The sequence below is a fragment of the Mustela putorius genome, unplaced genomic scaffold (assembly GCF_011764305.1).
Source record: "Mustela putorius furo isolate JIRA1106 unplaced genomic scaffold, ASM1176430v1.1 tig00537227_pilon_pilon_pilon, whole genome shotgun sequence".
Lineage (NCBI taxonomy): Eukaryota > Metazoa > Chordata > Mammalia > Carnivora > Mustelidae > Mustela > Mustela putorius.
Window position 1 is genome coordinate 17,518,479 of NW_025422368.1, and position 14,777 is coordinate 17,533,255.

Sequence of the window (14,777 nt, forward strand, 5' to 3'; positions counted from 1 at the left end):
GGCTGGGCAGTCTCCACAATGGGGATCCTGACTGTACCCTGCCTTTGGAAAAAAAGAATGCAACAGACAAAACCTCCGGCTCTTGGGGTGCCTGAGTGGCTCAGCTGGTTAAGCTCTGCCTTCTGCTCAGGTCATGATCCCATGATCCAGCCCCACGTTGGGCTCCTGGCTCAGGGGGGACCCTGCTTCTCTCTCTCCCCCCAGCTCATGCATGAGCTCTCCCTCTTTCTCTCTCCCCCTCCCTCTCTCTCCTCCTCAAACAAGTAAAATCTTAAAAACAAAAACCTTCTGCTCTCATGGAATTTAGTATATGCACTAGGGCAAGAGAGGCAGGGATAGAAAATAAAACTTAAAAAAACAGAGATAGTGGCAAGTGTTATAAAGAACAAAAGATCGAGGAGAGAAGTGTGGAAGCGAGGCTTTCAACATTAAATCAGGTGGTCAGGGAGGGTCCTCAGTGAAAAGGCAAATGTAAGTAAACACATGAAACTGACGAATTCAATACTTTTTTTAACATTAAAAATGATGTTTCAAGTGGCCAAAACTTCTATTAGTCAAGACTTTCAGGTCTACAATAAGTTGTATCACTTAACACATGAGCAAAGAGGAAATATTAGAAGAAAAAAATAAAGAGGAATAATTTATTCATCTGTTCTTGCAGAGGTATTTTTGGATAAGAGAAAATAAGCAGATATAAACTATTAAGCTTTTCTAAAAGTCCATGACAAAGCTTATTTTCTGAATGAGCTGCTATAACATTTGTAGGAACTAATTGTAAGGAACTGGCTTTGAGACCTTTTCCAGATGGAAAAGTATAAATAGTAGGACCCAGAAATCTCTGCCAGAAATGGACAATTAACAAAAGATCTGTAGGGATGAATATTCTAAAACAAGAGCTTTTAGTGCAATGATACATGTAATTGCCAATATAATTTTCTCGGATTTATAGAAATGAGCTACCGTCAAGACCATGAGGAAGAGAAGTAGGGATTAGATCAGTATCTTAATTTTCGAATTCTTTGTTCTATCTCCCCAGTGCCCACCATGTGGTTAAAGCAAATCTCCCAGGTTAACAAAAACATGCAAGTTGGCCATTCAGTTCCCAAACTTGGAAACGGGCATTAGTTCTCCACTGAAAAGGAGCTTACACTGGGCACCACACTGACTTCAGAACAATGATTGCCATCATTGGCAGTTTCCTCCTTGCTTCCCCCTGAATCCTTCTCTTCCCTTCTTTTCACTGTTTTCATAACCAGTGGCCTGAGTTTGCCACTTTCTATAAAAGGACTACAGAGGGGCTCTAATTAGCACCCTTGTCAGTTGCCTAGTTCTTTCACAGCGGCGGGCATCTGAGTGTGACTACTCACACCCAGTTTTATTACACTAAGATGTTAGGAGTGGGGGAAGAGGGAGTTATGCATAATTCTCTTTGAAAAATTAAAATGGCAAATACCAGTAGGTTCATGATATTGATATATTTAACATTAGACATATACACATATCGTGTATAGTAGATATGATCTATTATATAACCATATACTATAGTTCTATTTTTTAATTAGTTAGGAGAAAAGTAGTTTTGCCTGTTCACAGCACATCTACAAATAACTGGATTCTTGAAAATCAATACCATTCATGTACCATCCAAGTTCAATAGGTCACTATCACTGTGCTAAAGGTAGGATCTAGTCTAATCAAAACTTCCTAGAAAGAAAGCAGTAAAGGACTTGAATTAGGTGAGTGTTCCTGAGTTGGGTTGCACAGCAAAGACCAGGAAGCTATTTCTGGTTTCCATTTCCATCTCCAGAATCTTTTTTAAGAATAGGTTTCTCTTTCTTCTTGAAAATATCTTTTTTTTTCCTTCCTTGCTAGCTACAGTGGGCCAGAGCATTGCTTTTGTTTTTAATACTATGGATAAAGTAGACAAAATTATCAGGGAAATGTATTTCCTCCATTATTCAAAATCAACAACTAATATCTTTAGGTTCAGAGATGTTAAAAACTGGCAATAAGAAATTAATGAGAGAGAGAGAAAAGTCCAGGGGTTAAGGGCATGAGTTTACATCCTGACTCGCCCAGCCATATGAACTTCAACAAATTATTGAGTCTGCCTGGGCTTCTGATTCCAATTTTCTTTTTTTTTTTTTAAGATTTTATTTATTTATTTGACAGAGAGAAAGAGAGATCACAAGTAGGCAGAGAGGCAGGCGGGGGGAGCAGGCTCCCTGCTGAGCAGACAGCCCTATGTGGGGCTTGATCCTAGGACCCTGAGATCATGACCTGAGCCAAAGGCAGAGGATTAACCCACTCAGCCACCCAGGCACCCTGATTCCATTTTTCTACAGTGGAGATTACGGATTCTATTTGTAATGAGTAAGTTTATGCACATGAAGTACTTAAGACAGTGTCTGACCAACAAAGTGCTGGATAAATGGTAGCTATTATTATGACTCTTATAGTAATTATAATTAAGGAGGCTGAAGAAGTTGCCAGAGATACAGAGAGATAGCAATGCAAAGTATGTTTTGGGTTTAGAGGAGAGGAAGAGGAAAGCTGTTAGTCGATGTTCTTAGTTATATAATCCAGGAATATATTTCGTCATCTTTACTACTATTTAGAGGCAGTAAATATTGTGCAGTCATGTTTTAAATTTCAGGCCAATCTACATTTCACCATCTTACAATTTTTTTAATGCCATCAACAGAAAGCATCCCATTTCAGAGATGTTAAAATGTGATAAAATATACATTTTAGATCTGATGAAACACACTACGATCTGGAAAATAATATAGAGCTATTTCAGGTATCAGCTGCTCCACAGTCCCATCTTTTGCTATAAGAGCTGGAAGCTAAAACCTTGCTTCTGATCATACCTAGCACCTACCACTCAGATGGCTTTTAAGACAAGCCTATTAGATCTGGGCAGAAAGACAATGATTATTAAGAGTTTTGGGGCGGGGGGAGGGAAGAGTTTTGACCTTAAAAGACAGGTCCTACTAGTGAGAAACCCAACAGGCAAGGAAGAACAAGGCTTGGAAGTGGGCAAGGAAGAAAGAAGGGCAGCAGGAATGGAAAACAAAAGGCAAAGCTAGAAGAGAACAAAACTTCTACAACAAAGCACTCGGGGTCTTCCAGTGCAGGAACCACCCAGGTCCTCCCAACTCCAATGGTCTCTTACTCAAGACTTATCAACAGCAGCAAGAATACCTGAATAAGCACAACCGGTAACCTAAAAAGGACACCTAGTACATGAATTCTCAAAGACCAAAGTACACCACTCCCTGGCCTTCCCTAACACATGTTGCTGATGGGAGCACAGGAACCGTGTAGACTCAGAAGGAAAGCAGAGAAGCACTGAGGCAAGAAGGGTCTGTGCACAAGGTGCACAGGCCAGAGAGACAGCATATCTCCTCTAAGCTCAGCCGCTCAGTCCTCCAGCCCCTCCTTGAGCATCCTCATTAATAAGAAGCTCACAACCAGCAAAGGAACCTAATTCCATTTTCTGGCAATGTTGCCAAAAAATTCTCATGCTGAACCAAAATGTGCCAAGCTAATTCAGGGTTCTTCTGTGTACGTAATATTTATTGAGTCCTCAAATGGACTTCAAAAAGCCCCTAAGGAGTGATGGCAATGGACCACACAAGTTAGGGACTGGACAGCAGGTGCAGCAACTTGAGTTGGCTGGGAAGAGTGAGTGCAGGAAGATTTTCTTCTAGGAACACAGACAACAAATAGTCAGGGAAAGTTAAGGGAGGGAGGGCCTCATATCCTGACCAGGAGATCTGTGGATCGATCCTGCAAGATGCCCAGCAGGTACTTGTGTCACCAGAAAAGCAGCATGGTAAAGAGGAGAAGGCCAGAATGTTAGGAAACAGAGGCAGAGGGTGATGGTTTTGTAACACAATCCAGGCTTTAGGGAAGTCTGACATCAAAGTGGGACTCAAGACAGCACAAGAGGAAAGACCTAGGACAGAGGTCAGCAGTGAGAGGCACTTTCACGAGGGGGTGGGTGGGGCTGAGCAGGAAGGGGATGTAAAAGGATGGAAGACATGTGCCCAGCATAGCCTGCTGCTTGGGGAGGAGCTCACACTCTGTGGGGATGACTGGAGGCAACTAATCACAATCTTGTGAGACAGCAGTAGACTAGACAGACACAGAAAATGAGAAGAGAACACCAGATTGTGAAGCTAGCACTTGTGTTCATCCCAACAAAAATACTGAAATTTACCTGAACACTTCCTAAGCACTGTTCTAAGCCCTTTAAGAATATCAATTTTTATCCTGCCAACATTTCTATGATGCAGTAATATTAATATTCCCATTTTATAGATGAGAGAACAGAACCAAAAAGAGATCCAAATCAGCCAGTTAATTACTAGAGGAGGATTCAAACCCAGCCAGTCTAACTCCAAAGCCCACACTTAGCTCTTATCATGGATTCTTCTCACCTTGATTTCTAGACCCTGCCACAATGCCTGATCCATAGTAAACACTGAAATATCTGTTGAAGGACTGAAGAATCCCTAGCTTTATTGGGATTAGAGGAGGCAAACTCTGTAGTGCAGGGTACAGGGATCTGAAAAGAGAACAGAAATACCGATGGAGGTAGCTGGCACAGGGCTCTGAATAAAACTTGGAGACTCGTTTTTCCAACCTGGTACAGATTTCCTTCCCCTGAACTACAAGCACACTAATTATTGCTCTTATACACAATACTAACTTACACCCTGGTGTTTATTATAGATCATATTCCTCCTTCTAGGATGGAAATCACTAAAGGTCACGGCATCTGTCTCATTCAGCTTTGGACTCCCGATACCATTTATCAGTATGGTATGTTGTCAATATGATACCATTATGTAGCATAATTTAGGGGGAAAAAAAGGTATAGGTAACTCAACTTTTTACAGGGAAAATGAAGATGACTTTGTTTACAAAAATCCTTGATAGGAAAATTAAATGCATTTTTAACTGAATTTGGCTATAATTTGATAAACTCACATATACCATTTTGCATTGTATGTGAAACTATAAGCATGATCCCTCTGTATCCTTCAGTTAGGGCATCTTATTTATTTGGGACTTTCCACTCCTAAATACACTCACTAGCATACATTTTAAAAATACAAATAACCTTTTCTTAAAGTCACTGCACTTTTTAGGATTACTATTAACATGTGGCCTAACCCAAAATCCCGTTAGAGGTCCCAGAGAACAGCCCAGCCTTGCAGAGCAGGTGGACATTTTAAAAATACAAATAACCTTTTCTTAAAGTCACTGCACTTTTTAGGATTACTATTAACATGTGGCCTAACCCAAATCCTGTTAGAGGTCCCAGAGAACAGCCCAGCCTTGCAGAGCAGGTGGCAGATTGGTCTGCAGCTAGGCTGCCCGGTGGCTCAATGCATTCCCCAGAATGGGGGCAGCTCCCAAGCTTCTGCAGATGCTGAAGCGGAGTTTGGTTTCAATGCATGGGTATGCATAAGGGGGAATGGCAGCTGGGTTTGTCTTCTCCACTCCATTCCTGCATCAGTGAGGCAATACAAAATTGATTACAGGCACGAGAACACTTGTTGGTGATGTGCACACCTTCAACTATAGTCCAGGAACAGAGAACTAATTCTAGACAATGCTCTTCAAACCATGCCAAATTTATTCCTGAACACACACACACAATTTCTCAGGTGTGATCAATGTATGACTAGTCCAACTTTCAGAGTTCAAATAAGAGTTAATATTTGCATGAATTTTAAAAGGTCCATCTTCATACTGAGAGGTTCCTGGTGAAGTCTGACCCAGAATCACTAAGGTGATCATTTTAGAACAGAGACATCAATAACAGGCAGTTGGGGAGCCACAGAAGGTGGCTGATAATGTGAAGATTATGATCAAGACCCAGATTTAAGAAAATTAATGGGACTGTGTGAGGTGGATAATAACACTACTGGTTAGAAGCTGGTCTGAAATAAGACAAAGGCCATCATCAAGAAATGAAGGTGAGTCAGTAAGAAATGGCAGATGACAGGGTGGCAAGTAGACAAGAGAGAAAAGCAGATTTAAAATAAACTTTGAAGCCTTAAAGTTAGTAACACCTCCAAGCAAACATGGAACACCTGGATGGCTCAATCAGTTCAGTGCCTGCCTTCAGTTTAGTTCATGATCCTGAAGTCCTGGGATCAAGCCCCACATCCGCTCCAGCACAGGGAGCCTGCCGCTCCCTCTGCCAGTGTGCGCTCTCTCCCTCCCCCTCTTCCTCTTTGTCAAATAAATACACACACACACACACACACACACACACACACACACACACACACACAAAAGGACGCAAACACCACAGAGAAATTAAGAAAAAGGTCCCAAAACAGCCTATAGGAGAATACTTGGGAATCTACAGCTGACCTAGACTACCTACCAATGCCAGCTTGGGAAGAGAAGCCAGCCAAAAAGAAGAGGAAGTGGGGAGAAAGACAGGGTGACCGGGATGAAAAAAGAAGTGGAGGCAACAAGGGAAGTACAGAGTAGTTTAAGGGAGAAAGCTGTTGGGTCATAGCTCCAAAGAACTTCCAAGTATAAAGTGTAGGCAGACCTCATCTGGAGGGAAAAGAGGGGGTGAGGGACAAGCCCAGGACGGGATAGTAAAGAGGCATGCAGCCCAGGGAAGGTAAAAAAGGAGAAATGTGGCTGAGGACCAGATCTGTCCACGGGAGAAAGAGGTCAGCTATCAAGTACAAAGAAGCCAAGTCTGAAGTGAAAGGAAGGTACGTGGGTTCATATCAGATAATCCAGTCAGATATAAATTGTACATCTGCATAAATTAAAGTCTCCTTCAAGAGGAACAGGATGGGGTTGAGAAATAAGACAAAGTAGAAAAGACCTATAACAGATGTAAAAAAATGCAATTAAGAATCAACCAGTTAGGGGCGCCTGGGTGGCTCAGTGGGTTACAGCCTCTGCCTTCGGCTCAGGTCATGATCCCAGCATCCTGAGATCGAGCCCCGCAGAGAACCTGCTTCCTTCTCTCTGTCTCTGCCTGCCTCTCTGCTTACTTGTGATCTTTGTCTGTCAAATAAATAAATAAAGTCTTAAAAAAAAAAAAAAAAGAATCAGCCAGTTAGGGGCAGAAAATTTGCCAAAAGTTACAGAGGGCCCAGAAGATGTGCTAGTTGAGAAGCCATCTAGATTACTCTTTGCTTTGCACCTGCAAATTTTGGTTGCCTGTGCTCAAGACTGAAGGCAGGGTTTGCCCATGTTTGGGAATGCACAGTAGTTCATAAAGCTGGTTACACCTCAGAATCATCTGGGGCACTTGTTAAAAATACGGCTTTTCTCACCCTACCCCTGGAGATTCTGACTCATTATACCTAGGGTGCGGCTGGGAATTTCTAATTAGCACTCCAAGTAACTCTGATGCAGCCATCAGGAGAACATTTGGAAATCAAACAGATCATGAGAATTATCTGATGTGCTTTTTAAAAAAGTAAAGGTTCATGAGCTTCTATCCAAACGGAGTGAATCTCACACTATACTCACAAAATTAAATGCATCATGTTTGACTCCTTTTTCAAGCAACTTTTCAGCAGACGCATGTACAGAAGAACTTCAGTACAACCTTGACTATAACAAGGAAGGAATCCAGTGCCCCATTAGTCCAGGGCTTTGGGCAGACCCTAATTCCATTCCCCAAAAGTCCCACATCCTCTTCTGTCACCAGTTGGATCTATGAACCTAAGTTTCCATCAGCAGAGGAAGAATGCAAGCAAATAAGTAAATGTGGAATAAGTCTCTGAATGTCCTTAGGTTCACAAGTTGGCAGAGCTGTTCCTTGAGAGACGACTAACAGCTCTTAGAAGGAAATCCAAGTAAGAAAACGCTTCCTGGTTCCTGCCCCTCTGAAGGACTTTCTTATTTCAAAGTCCATCTTTAAGCAGCTTCCAAGAAACAAACAATATTGATGGACACTGTTATTTTACTCTAAATCCTCAGATAAATTATTTGCTCAGATCATTATATTCATTAAAGTCACAAATAATCTTAGTCCTAAATACATAACACATCATTGTTGCATTGCACTTTGCCTCTCAAAGCCCTGGGAAACCTTCAGAACTAGTGGGTCAAGCATGTGAGCACTGAAGCTAGAGAGAACTGGTTCAAATCTTGCCCCCGAAGATTAGGCCATTTGTACAGCAACAAGTTAAGACTTTCTGAAACTTGGTCTTTTTCTCTAAAAGGATAATAAACCCTATCTTATAGGATTGTCATAAGAATAAGAAGTGGAAGTAAAACACACATGGTCCTAGCTCAGAGACAGTGTTCAATACACAGTAAGTGCTCATCCGGGGATCCCAAATCTCCATCCCTCCTCCCCCCAACAGTGGTGACATCATCCTTAAGAGACGACTAACAGCTCTTGGAAGGAAATCCAAGTAAGATGGATGAAGAAGTCATCTTCATCACTCAGGATATTGGAGTTAAGTGTTGAAAATCCAAGTACCCCAACCATGGTGAGAACTAGAAAAAGAAACTCTACTTATGTAAAGCTAGCACATCATACAATGTGAAACATCTATGGCCACAAAGTACCAAGATGATGAATACATTACAACAGTTATGCTTTGAAATGTAGTTTCATTGTTGAGATTATAAGAAAGGAAGTTCCCAAGGACAAGAGGGAAAAAAAAGAAAAAGAACAGTAAATCTAAACCTGAAGGGCAAACTAATTCGTAAGCCTGTGCTACCCTGGGGGCAATACCATTCCCAAGAACCTAGAGCCCAAGAACTGAGGGGCTTGCAGGAGAGAGGGAGACTGGCCTTGACCTTGTGAAATGGGAAAGGACTGAACCTCAAACCAGACACCAATGTTCCACACTGAAAGAGCTACACCTGAATAAAAAGGTGGCCTAGGAAAAATTTGCCATCACAACAAACTGACGATAAAGTCTGCCCCTACACCAAGTGGAAAAATTAATGATGATAATGATGCTGATCTCCCCTGAGAAAGCCTGAATTCAAATTTACACTATCTTCAAGTCATGGAAATGCCTGCCTAATAAAAGTAGCATTGGGTTGCAAGTAAAAACAAATATTTTCTACAGGAAGTCATCTTCAATAAAGGCCTTCAGGATTCCCATAAAACTACAGAATTACGGAAATAAGCTGCCTTGAATGATAGCAGAAAAAACAAAACAAAACAAAACAAAGAACTGACTAGATCAACTCTTCCCCACCATCAAGGGCAACCAGTATGCAGAGTATGGGGTTGGGGGGAAGCACAACAGAAAATTTTCATCTTACTTTATGTGTATACAAGTAACCGTTTAAATTTATGGATTTTTTTTCCCGTAATCGAATTACATGATTAATGTTATATGCATAGGACCATCACCTTTGACTCTAAGCACACTTGAATTTGAATCCTAATAAAACAAGTACCAGTTTTAGGACTCCAAGCAAGTTAGTAAAACTCTTTGTGCTTTCATTTTTTTCAGCTGTAAAATGGGCATACTACTGCTACTATTTGGACTGTTATAAAATAAATTCATATACATATACATGTGTGTATCACATAGTATTTCATACAGAAAACACACTCAATAGATCATTATTATGAACATTATAGGGGGAGGGTATTCATTCATTCAACAAGTATTTTTAGAGTATCCTAGTGCCAGATTCTTTGAGACACAGAGAATAAAGATTCCTTGTTAGGATACTACCTGGAATGTTTGCTTTGTGCCATTTATTTCTATTATCTTTTAAAGTACTGTTTTCTCCATTTTATAAATGAAGAAAGTGAGAAATTAAGAGGCTTGGTCTAATTCACACAACTAGGACTTGGATGCTATATGACCCCAAAGCCTAGATCTTAATCACCTCAACTCTCTGCTTCACCTAGACGAGGAAATTTATAGCCAGGTATATACAGCATATGCAGTTGGTAGACTTTTTCTTTTCCCCTGGGAAAAATCACAAAACTCTAAAGTTAGTGGGTTTCACAATCATAGATATAACACAATACCATGAAACTGAATTTTCTGTTAAGCTCTTGACCTCTCAAGTTTTTGTTCCTTCTTTAAGAGGGAAAGTAACAATTATGAGTAACATCCACTCTGTATGTAATGGGTCTAAATGCTGTGGTTTCATATATAAATACTTTTCTAGGTGCTGCAGTGAAACTGGCACTCCTTGCAGATTTAAACCTGGTTGAGTTTTTGATTTGGAGAGGATCTTATAAAATAATGGTTGGATGAGACTGAATATGGAGGCAGATTTGATTCAAAGAAGGAAGCGCTTTCTAAAATGTTTTTACACTACCCAGTTAAATAGGGCATGGCCACTCAATAGGTTAAGACTTCCTGTCAGAACACTGGATCATTCTCCAATAGATACTATAGATTATATATCCTGGTAAAGAGGAACAATCTTACCTTGGAAGATTAAGTCATTTTCACTTTTCAACTTTGAAACTACAGCACCAAGAACTCTGAGTTTGTGTAAACAATATTAAGACAATGTAACAGACTAGAAAAGTTACTGCTACACTCTACATATCATTTTATTATTTTAAACACTTTTTTTAAAAAAAGATTTTATTTGACAGACAGCGATCACAAGTAGACAGAGAGGCAGGCAGAGACAGAGAGAGAGGGAAGCAGGCTCCCCGCTGAGCAGAGCCCCCCCCCAATGCGGGGCTTGATCCCAGGACCCTGGGATCATGACCTGAGCCAAAGGCAGAGGCTTTAACCCACTGAGCCACTCAGGCGCCCCTATTTTAAAGATTTTATTTTTAAGTAATCCCTACATCCAGCATGGGGTTTAAACTTCTAACCGGGAGATCAAGAGTTGCACCTCTACTCCCTATCACGACCCTACCTACTATTTTAAAAAGAACAAAAAGGGTGTCTGAGTGACTCAGTCAGTTGAGTGTCTAACTCTTGGTTTCAGCTGAGGTCATGATCTCAGGGTCATCAAATCCAGTCCAGGCAGTGTCCCCACTCAGTGGGGACTCTGCTTGAGAGTCTCCTTCTCTCTTGCCCCTCCCCCACTTGCTCTCATTTGCTCTCTCTGTAAAAGAAATATAGTTTTTAAAAATTCAAAAAGAAAAAGAAAAAAACTGTTGTGGGGGCACTTGGGTGGCAGTCAGTTAAGTGATCAACTCTTGGTTTCAGTTCAGGTCCTGATATCAGAGTTCTGAGATCAAACCTATGCTCCGTGTGGAGGTGGGTAAGACTCTCTCTTCCTCTCCCTCTCCTTCACTATCCCCCCCCACCGCCCTGCCCCCTGCATGTGCACTCACTCACGCTCTAAAATAAATAAATCTTTCAAAAAAAAAAAAAAAGTGTTCTGGATTTTCTCTGAAGTAAAAAAGGACTGTTTCTTCTATAAGCAAAGGTACTTTATAGAAGATTATTTATAGCCTCCAACAACTCCTTTCATTCCTACTTCTAAGTCACTTCATCTTTTGCTCACCTATTCAGTTTGGAAACTGAATGTAATGTAATTTTAAATAAAAACATGATGTAAAGAACTTGAATCCTATTGCCCTCAAAACTGAAAACAGTCAGTGATTAAGAAATTGGTAACTCTGGGACGCCTGGGTGGCTCAGTTGGTTAAGCAGCTGCCTTTGGCTCAGGTCATGATCCCAGGGTCCTGGGATCAAGTCCCACATCGGGCTCCTTGTTCGGCAGGGAGCCTGCTTCTCCCTCTGCCTCTGCCTGCCTCTTTGTCTGCCTATGCTCGCTTGCTCTCTCTCCCTCGGTCTCTGGCAAATAAATAAATAAAATCTTAAAAAAAAAAAGAAATTGGTAACTCATGGCACCTGGCTGACTCAGTCAGAGGAACATGAGAGTCTTGACATTGGCTTCATGAGTTCTAGCCCCATGTTGGATGTAGAGATCACACTTAAAAAAAAAAAATGGTAGCTCAATTTTAAAATGTGTAAATAACTTCAGAAAAAGCAAAACATACTAAGAAAGGAAAATACTCTTCCATTCATTTTAGAGTGAATCACACCTAAATCTAGAAGAGATGATTTCACTGTCCTCATTTCACAGAAGAGGAAATTGAGAGGTAACCAACTGTAATTCAGTTACTTGGTTGCATTATTTTCTCACATCACTATTTCTGCCCTTATCTAATGTGGCTTTAAATTTGTAAATCATCCATCATGTTTTTCTACCCTAGGACTACTAACTACAACTTCAGGACAAGGATTACAGAAATTTTAAAACTCCAACAGTTATCACATTTAAATAATCATGACACATTTGCTTAATCAAAACAAAATGAAAGTGAATAAAAGTATTTGCGTTTCTGCTGCGTGAATGAGGGTTTTGTCTCATAACTGGTCTACATACAAAACGTTTCTAGGTATAGTATGATAGGAGCACAAAAATCAAGAAAAAATCCCTAGCGGTTCCACATAGTTTCAAGCTCCCCTCCGAAATGCCGAGGGCTTGAAACAGATCTTTAGGATTTCTTCCAATACTAAGATTCGACAAGAATTCACTACTCAAAATACCGCATTACTGATAGCTGAATTTATCTATACGAAAAGAGCAATAATAGTTCCATTTCTTGATACTAGGAATCTGTTTCCTTATGAGAGACGCCGCCTTTCACACGTAAGGTGGGAGTCAAGCGTATTCTGCAAAAGCGAAAACCGGAGCTCTCAGGATAGCTGGTCCCAGGTTACCAACAACTACGCGAGCCCAAGGGGAACATCAGCCTAGTACAAGTAGGCTACATGTGTTGTACTAGTCCTTCACGAGGTCTGACGAAGCAGGAATTTAACTAAGAAACTTAAACTTCAGTGTCTCAAAAGAATGGGCTTTATTACTTCGTAGCCAAACTTTTAAAATAATACCTATAGTCCCGGAATTCCCTGATAAGGGACCTCCAGGGCAAGCTCGGGCCCCCGCGGGTTCCTGCCCAAGGTCCTCTGGGGGAAGGGACACAATCTTTGGGGGAAAGGGACACAATCGGTAAGGGGTGGACGGCCCCGCTCAGCCGTCTGGGAAGCTCCCCCCACTGGGCTCCCTTAGCAGCAAAAGGAGACTGGGCGCACCTGCAGGGCGCTCCGCGCGGCTTTCTCCCGCGGCAACGCCTCCGCCCGCCCCTGCCCCGCGGGGCACTCACCTGGGCGGTCCGCAGGTGCCCGGCTCCTGAAGGCGTCCGTCTCGGGCCGTCCCCAGTGCGACCCCGAGGGTCTCCAGGGCTGAGGGGTCCCCAGCGGCAGGCAGAAGGGACCGGGCTTCCGCCGTATAGCCGTCCGCCTGAAGTTGTAGCCGCCCTCGCCGTTCATCGCGCCGGGTTCGCTCGCAGCTCCCGCCTCTATCACGCTCGTCCGTCAGCAAATGTGCGCTCGACCGGCTCCTTCGGGGTGACCGGACCCCGGGGGGGGGGGGGGCGTCGCCTGCGTTCCACGCTAGGTCCGACTCAAGAGGGGCGACTGCGGGCTGCTCGGCGCCGGCGTCCCCTCGGCGAGTGCCCCGCGGTCCCCTCCTTCCCGGGACGCTCTGGGCCGCGCTGAGAATTTGGCTCGGACTCCTGGTGCTGCCGCAACGCCTCAGTCTCTGCGGCGCCCGCACTCACCTGACGCCGCTGCAGCGGCCGGCCGGGCTGCGTCCACCCTCCTCCCTGCGAGCGGACGGCCGCAAGCCCCGAGGGCGGAGCGCAGAGCGCGCAGAGTACAGGCAGTTCGCGCCGCCGCCTCCGCCTCCGCCTCCGCCTCCAGCCGGGCAAGCAGCCAAGGACTCGCAGTGCTGCTGGAAGCGCCCAGGGCGCGGCTCGGGAGCCGGTTTTCACCGGACGGCTCCGCCCCCGTCCCGCCCGGCGCGTAACAGGCAAGCCCATTGGCCGAGAGGCGCGCACCTGCGGCACACACCTGGGTGCTCAAAAGGTCAGCCGCGCTCACCTGCGGTCTCACGCCGCTGTGCCGGGCGCTCGATAATAATCTTATTTATGTCCTAGAGCTACCCAGTGAATTAAGTATTTCAGACAAGGAAACCAAAGCGCGGAACCTACAGTGAGTCGCTGCAGACCTAGAATCCCTACTCGAGTTTCTGCATCAATGTCTGTCCTTGTCTCACCGAATCAAATTATCTTACCAGAAGCATCAGACTAGAGATGATGAGGGATGTGTGGAAGTAAAAGAGAAAGGTGGTGCTAACAATCCACAGATTTCCAGAAGGGCATCAGAACCCTCCATCACCATGAACACTTTTAGGACTGTATTAGTAATCACGTTAGAGTCCATTTAATTTGTTGTTTTAACACTAGCTAAACAGCAAATTGAAGAAAATACATGTTAAATTGGTTTATATGCACTTAAAAACTCGCGACTCTAATAATGAAGGGATTGTGTTCCAAAATCACAAAGATAGGAGGGGAAAGGACATTCCAAGAACTCCAGCGTTCCAACTCAAGCAGATCAAGTTCCCCAGCCATCACTTCCACCTGAGAAACCACTCCACATTTATTCAAATGGTCCTTCACCCAGGTAACATCTCCTCTAGCAAACTGAGGTTAGCCCTTAATCCAGTCCTCCTGAAGTAACCTTTGAGGAGGGCAATTCAACTGTCTCAGTTATTTGGCTGATACTTCAATAGACACACCACTGAGGAGAAGGAAATACCCCCTAATTTTTAATGCATCCTTTCAGACCTTGTTGAAAGGAGGTTTTGCTCCCTTTGGATTTATTATGCATATCACTACATTGCCCTTAAACATTGTTTCACTTTCAGTGTAATTGCAGTGTTATCTACTGTGCCATGTATAG

General features: G+C 43.0%; 1 protein-coding gene across 2 annotated transcripts in view; it reads right to left on the reverse strand.

Annotated features, from left to right (window-relative positions):
• FGD4 (FYVE, RhoGEF and PH domain containing 4) overlaps window positions 1-13,414 on the reverse strand; it is a 199,766-nt gene extending 186,352 nt beyond the window's left edge. For both annotated transcript variants that reach the window (XM_004771805.3, XM_004771804.3), the window contains exon 1: window positions 13,136-13,414. In XM_004771805.3, coding sequence (XP_004771862.1) covers window positions 13,136-13,301 — 166 coding nt within the window. In that variant the 5' untranslated portion in view covers window positions 13,302-13,414. The remainder of the gene's footprint in view (window positions 1-13,135) is intronic.
• Window positions 13,415-14,777: the final 1,363 nt, after the last annotated feature.